A 7,176-nucleotide genomic window follows, 5' to 3' on the forward strand; every position below is an offset into this window, starting at 1 on the left:
TCTACATCTGAACATGTTTTGGGAAGTAGACATAACAAAAAACATGCAAATCTTTTTGTATTAAAGTCAAAAGCTGCTTTACTGTGAAATGCTGCATTTTAAAATGAGAAACCATTTTCGAGGAAACTTGTGATCCAGTTTTTATTGCTTCTGTATAGTCTGATGTGTGCCTTTGACCCTGGCAATACACAGGCTCCTTTATCTCCGCTGCTTTAAAAGGTCCTCTGAGGTAAAAGGTATGTAATAACTGATACCTGATTTATTATTAATTAACACTATCAATGGCTTCTTCATTGGACACACTTCGGGAGAGATATAAAAACTGCCATATGCTAGCAAAAGATTTGATAATTTAATGGTAAGTGTTGTCATTACAAGGAAACAGAGATAACATTTGCATATCAAACAATAAAAAAAGTGTGGCTAGTATTAATTTGGCAAATGCTAATCCTCTACAGGAGGGTGGGGTAGTAATAAGGAGCAGGGCTCGTAACCCAGTGATTGTAGATTTTATTCCCAGGTGGACCACTGTTCTTGTACCCTTGAACAAGTTATTTACCCCAGATTTCCTCAGTGAATACCCAGCTGTACAAATGGATAGGATGCAAAAATTCTAAGATGTGTAGGTTGCTGTGGATAAGGGCATCTGCTAAGCACAATGTAACCTAACGTCCACTGATACTGGCTTTCATCACCCTATCCTGCTGAATCTTAGTGAGGCCTTTGAAACTGTCAATCATACCACTTGACTTCTAGAACTACCATCATTGGGACAGCTTTCAGCTAGGTCAGATCAGAGCTTTGTTCCAGTAATCTTTTTGTTTTTGTTTAGACATCATACACAGAAGCATCTTACTGTTCCTTAGGGTTTCATTCTCGGCCACCTGCTTTTTGTGTATTTCCACTTTCCAGATTACTTGGATACGTAGCCTTGATCTTCATTTCTATGCTGATAAAAGCCAGGTAAGAGATACGCCAATCACTGCTGTGGTCTCATAACCTTTACCCCATCTACAAGTAAACAGTGCCATAGCCATAATAAGCCATGTTGTCTTTTGAGGTTGAATGAGTCACGATTCATGAAAACTGAGACAACAGGATATGAGAACTGAGATAAAAGACACACCTCCTACTGCGTCCAAAACAGGGATGTGGTTCTGCCTGCATTATTTGGTGTTTCTCTCATTGCTGCACATCTTCCACCTGTTGGCTCACAGCCTGAACCTTTACAGCAGTTTCAATACGCTCAGCATAGATCAAAAGTGATAACAGAATACATCTGCGATAAACTACCTCTAAGATGATGGTGTTTCCCTATTTCATTACAGGTGATGCACTCGTTACATATCGCCAGAGGTGACTGTACAGCACATTAAATATCTGTGACTTTGAGCGTCCCCACTTTTCCTCCGCCAGCTGTGTCCAGTTGCTCCTTCCTTTTCTCTAAAATCTGGTGGAGCTCCTTGCTGAAGGACTTCAACTCTGGGGACAGACAAGGGAAAGTAGGACCCTGAAATGCGCTCCCACGTGTTCTGATTTTCAGATATAGGCGTCTAACACACAAGCGTGCATCTGCAGTGTAGAAGTGAGAATTGCACTATGACGTGCACAAGAGATACCTTGCATGTACTGCATATGTCTCACACCTGTCTCGCTTTCGTCTCGTACCTCCGCTGTGATGTTTGCCTTGCTCAACAAGGTCTGGGTTGAGGTATTCGTTCTCCTCCACGGTGGGCTTCAGGGGCAGCGGGGGGCTTGGCGTGTCGGGTGGGGACAGCTGGGTGCGGATCATGGGTGCCACTCTAGCACGCGGGACGGTCTTTGGTTCCGATGACTGCAGTGGTTTTGATGGCACACTGGGCAGGTCAGGTGGTATCACTATCAGAGACACATATAGCACATCCTGAGTTTTGCCTCAAAAGCTCAAACAGACACAATCAGCAAGTTAATCAGTGTATAAGCAAGACATAGCTAAAAGAAAGCCAAAAAAATCTAATAGTAGCCTGCCATGCAAGTGTATTGGATGATTGAATTTGTCTCACCTCCAGAGGCTGCAGTCAGACAAGCCAAACATACGGTTGCAAAATAAGTAAAAAGAGAGAGAGAATACATACTTCTTTGAAAACTATTGTGCGCACGCTGCCTCACCTATGCAAGTGTCATAGGGCTGGGGTTCGGTGTACGGCCGGTGGCGGTGTGCTGTCTCTTTCAAGAAATGGTCCATAACCGCTGTGAGGCTGGGTACCATCACCTAACCAAACAGACAAAATCGTCTGAGGGCTTCTTCAGTCTGTGGGTACTTGAAAAATAAACCCTAAGCAAAGTACCGAGTACACCATAAGTTAACTACCTTTACGGTTCAAGGCCGATTCATAATGGTATTGCATGTCAACTGATACTTCCTGTGGAGTCTGTTTAATAATATAACAATCCTAAGAGCATGTGAAATGTGTCAGAAAGAACACAGCTGGCATGCACAGGGGCTTTAGATGTAGAACAGTAAAATAGGCACTAACCGGCTCTTCAAGGTCAATGATAAATCCAGGGTTCCCTGATCGTACCTTGTAGTGTTTCATAACCGGACCACTGGAATACACACAGGGTATAGCATGATTTGGTACGACTGAATAAAATTTATCATGGCAAAATGGAACACAACGTACTGAGCGTACCAAAATACTACTTATAAGACCGAGCTCATAAGTCTCAATGACAAATAGGAGAACAAATTATTGCAGGGGAACTGGAGAACAGTAACAGAGGAGTGTTTATGAGTCTGTGTTTGTGTGTGTGTGTGTGTGTGTGTGTGTGTGTGTGTGAGTCCATGTCCATGTGTATGAATTTGTGTGTGTGTATATACAGTATGTGTCAGTGTCCATATGTATGTATGCATGTGTGTGTGTGTTGTGTCCTTAGGTATGTGTGTGTGTGTATGTCCATGTGTATATGATAGTGTGTGTTTATGTGCATGCGTGTGAGTCTGTGTATGTGTGAGTGTGGGTGTATGTGTGTATGTATGTGTATGGGTGTGTATATGTGCATGAGTGCTTTGTATGTGTATATATGTATGTTCGTCCATGTCTTTGTGTACATGGGTGTGGGGGTCTGTGTGTGTATGGATTGGTGAGGGTATCTTTGTGTGCATGTATGTGTACGTGTGTGTGTGTGTGTGTGTGTGTGTGTGTGCCTGCTTTTGTCTGTGGGTGTGTCTGTGCGTGTGAGAGAGAGCGCAGGCACTCAGACCTGGGAAAGACCTGTCTCATTGTGAGGGCGTAGTTGACATTGTCAGCCGCAGGACGCAGAATGATGCTGCCATACTCAGGGTTGTCTGTCAGCATCTGCTCTGCCTCCTGACGGGACACTGAGAAGAAACAGCTGTGGAGAGAGGGAGAGAAAGAGAAAGGCCTTTCACAAAACACGCCCAGCCTCTGGTGTTATAGGTAACAGCAGAAGCGAACTCTAATGAACTTGGTGCCGTGCAGACCCCAGCAGAACGACCTGTCACACATGCACGCACCACACAGGGGCGATGTGAAAAGTGAGATGCCACACCGAGACTCATGCTAGTGCAGATGGAAACTCACGTGGGCACGGCGCTGATGACGTCATCGTAGGAGTCGTTGGGAACTGTGGGCGAGGGCAGGATGGGGTGAAGCCTGAGGGTCCCGCTGTCACTTGGGAAGGGTGGAGGGCCTGGTGATGGGGATGGGGTAGGGTTCGGGGACTGGGCGGCCCTCTGACGCTCGAGCTGCAGGACCTCCTCCAGCCTCAGCATCTGGCCCGGGAGCAGCTGCAGCTTGCAGGGTAACTCGAGCTAGAAGTTCACAAACACAGCGATGTTCCTTCTCCTCCTCGTCTTCATCGTCATCATCCGCATGATGCATGATATGCAGACTGATCCCTGCTTATGGAAAACACTCTCACTGACGGTCACATTCGTTCACTTGGAAACACAGACAGCCGTGACTGAAAGCGCGCCCTGTCTGTTTTATTTTAACCATAACCGTAAATGAATAACCACAGAACCACATGGATGACTGCACAGGAACTTGATCACTTGAATGCAATAGAGTTATTCATTACCGCGACATCCTGTTGTTTTTGGTGTTCAAAGGCAAAAATTAGTTTCTGGTTTTCTGCTGAATCTGCACAATGGTGGGTGGATATCAGTTTGTACCAAAATTCTCAATGGATACTTTAAAAGGGTGATATATCTGAAAATGAATGGAGGTGTGACAGAAATTATGTGTCTGACTGTGAAGGTGTACATCTGTGAAACAAACAAGCTCATGATAGATAACATAACTTATTGTCAGAAAAAAGACGTCACTGTCATACTGGTTATGCTGTAATGAACGTCACTGAACCTAAACATTGGCTCTTTGCTCCTCATTTAACAAATAATTTTCCAAGAAGGCAGCTTTCAGAGGTTTTTTCCTTTAGGTAACTTACTGTTGCAACAGTCATGAGAAAGCCTCTCCACTCCTCTCCAGCATCTGGGTTATCAATCTATGAAAAAAAAAAAACAGTTTATTCTAGGTTTAAGGGGGAAAGGGTTCTTAAATAGTCTTCATTGTAATCTGTAGGAGCTGGTCCTCATTGTTCACTTATTTGCTTTTAACTGGAAACCTTTCCGGCCACGTGATCTGAATAATAACGTCAGAGTGAAAACTGAGATAGATTAGCTTGTGTTTGAATGTTAACTTGGTAGCTTTGCCCTAGCCAAAATACATACAGCAAAAGCTAAACCAACAACCTAACACCAGAGGTCGGGAACGGCTACAGTATAAACCTCTGTAGTTCATATATATTCCATTCTGTGCAGCAGAAATTCACATACTGTTAAAAAAATGTGCAATGGAAGACTTCAAGCATTATGACAGCAGGCCAGCTAACATGCAGCAGAGATGAAAGTGGATTTTAATTTTTTTTTTGGCATCCTTGGAAGACCTCACCTTAAGTTGTATTTCTTCCTTAAGGAGTGTTAGAGTATAGACTGATGGTCCAGGCCTGATTCTGCTTGTGTCCACCACCATCTCCTTCAAGTTCTGGAGCTCCACCTTCTCAGAATACTGCCCGACCACAATACAGGAACAGAAAAGTGCAAATCAGTCCATTTTCAGCTGGCCCCCACTGTTACCATGCAGTGCGCTCCAGAATACCGAGTCGTGAACCAGACCAGGAATTGAATTGTTATTTTCCAAAAGATGCAATGCTAAAAGTGGGGGTTATGATGCCAAACATTTTTTTCCGCAAAAAAGGCTAGATTAATATGGGATTGTGTCAAATATTCATAAAGTTTAACGAGCCAGCAGTGGTTACCAAAGGCATTTGAGAAAAAAAATATACCGTAAGGTCAATTCCTGTTCTTTAAGAGAAATCATAGTAATAGACTTTTATAAAAAAAAATGACACAAAGAATCACTTGTAAACAAGAGGATCCATGAAGCATACAATGTTGCTGTCAATGGATAAAAAAATTATCAGTAATTGCGTCATATGTGTTTTGTATGCCTTTGTAACCACTGTGCATTTCATCTAATTTAAGGCATGACAAGCTCAATGAAATGATCCCCAATAGTATCCTTGTAGTTCAAATGATTAAATATGATGTAATCTCTTAGCTATGTAATATTATGTATATTTTAATGTAATATGCTCAAGGTGTCTTACCTATCTTACATTATGATACTGAGTCACCACATTAGATATAGTTAAGTATAAGGGAATCAGCTGCAGAAGGGTGGGTACACTTGTAGCCTCCCTGTTTCAAGCTCAAAAGACAGCATCAATGAAAGCAGTATATAATACTCTTGTAGTTATACATATAATACTGTATATGTCACAAGGTGGTTAGCTCTTACTTTTTCTTGCATGTCATCTGTGTACAGAAAGATTGTAGATCCTCGTAGTTCTCCAAAAAACCTCTTGAAATCCTGGAAAAGGCAAATCAGGGTCATTATAATCACTGGTTTCGCTTTCACGTAAACAAAAGGAGAATTCATTTTCAGTTAGCAGAATCAGACATGAAATTTAGCTATAAGCGTGAAAATATTTTTTCAATGACCAGAAAAAAACATGGGTTATTAATCATTGGATCCACTTGGGGCTATTGCAAGACGGTAATGGTAATGGACTTAGTCAAATCTCCACTATTTGACTTCAGAGTTCAGATTAGATAAGTTTAGACAATGAACTAAATAATACAAATCCTGTTGAGACCTTTTATCAAGAAGCTAGGGTTGACTGAGTCATTCTGTAAACCAGGTTTTACAGTAAGGGTTAGCCAACCCTTTCTGTAAAACCATATTTAGCCAAACAAACCAGAATGGTAGTTGGTTATCATTGAGTATATTCAGTACTATTATTCAGGAACCCCAAAGGAACAATTCCATACTTATTAAGCGCATACAATATGCTCTGTGAAAGTACTCCAGTATTATATTTGCCTTTCACCCCATTGCTGTTTACCTTCTCTCCCGTGTACTTCTTTAGTAAATATCCAGAGTAGTAGAGGGGCAGAGCGGTTATTTTCTCTCTTCTCTTGCTGATCACCCTAGAAGTAGAACTAAGGGCTGTCATATCGCTTGGGTTAATTTGGTCCTGGTCGAAATAACCTGTACAACAAACACACAGAAGCAGTTCTCTTTCTAAGCTTCCCTAAGTTCTGTTTGCAACCACTGCACTAATTGATTTGATAAGGTGAGGTAGCACCAGGAATGAGGAAACAGTACATTGATTTACAGGAGGGAAAACCCCACTCGCTCGCTTGACCTTGTTTGCATTTTGGACCGCAGCACTATTAAAGTGAAAGGCTTGAACACTTAAGTTGTGCCACTTCAGTTATCCAATCGAAATAGTTGAAAACGTGGCTGTCTGCAATGCCATTCACAGAGTATTAAGAAACCTCACAGGGTTTCTGGAACGCCAGTAATCCTCAAATTTTCAGTTTGATAACCCGTTATCAACTGCATAACACAGTCAATGGATATGGCAATTGCACTGGATGACGTGCAAAGAAAATTGCTGCCATTATAAAGTTATAAAGATATAAAATTTCCCTGAGGAGTCTCACAGAAGGTGTCTCTAGAGCTGAACATTATGTTGCAGCAGATGTGTGAACATGGCAGGTGTAGCAGCTGCCCTCCAGCTAATCAGTTATTGTGCGTGTGTGTG

The 7,176-nt window shown here is 42.2% G+C and overlaps 1 protein-coding gene across 1 annotated transcript; it reads right to left on the minus strand.

Annotated features, from left to right (window-relative positions):
* Positions 1-1,372: 1,372 nt before the first annotated feature.
* LOC118793662 (signal-transducing adaptor protein 1-like) lies at positions 1,373-6,646 on the minus strand. The gene is made up of 10 exons (XM_036551891.1): positions 6,472-6,646; positions 5,865-5,936; positions 4,956-5,072; positions 4,453-4,509; positions 3,585-3,814; positions 3,244-3,375; positions 2,517-2,586; positions 2,149-2,251; positions 1,669-1,878; positions 1,373-1,482 (listed from the first exon to the last, which is right to left on the minus strand). Exons 1-10 carry the CDS (start codon positions 6,580-6,582, stop codon positions 1,373-1,375), a joined length of 1,212 nt encoding a protein of 403 aa, XP_036407784.1. The 5' UTR covers positions 6,583-6,646.
* Between the last annotated feature and the right edge of the window lie 530 nt (positions 6,647-7,176).

The sequence above is a fragment of the Megalops cyprinoides genome, chromosome 18, assembly GCF_013368585.1.
Source record: "Megalops cyprinoides isolate fMegCyp1 chromosome 18, fMegCyp1.pri, whole genome shotgun sequence".
NCBI classification, from domain to species: Eukaryota; Metazoa; Chordata; class Actinopteri; order Elopiformes; family Megalopidae; genus Megalops; species Megalops cyprinoides.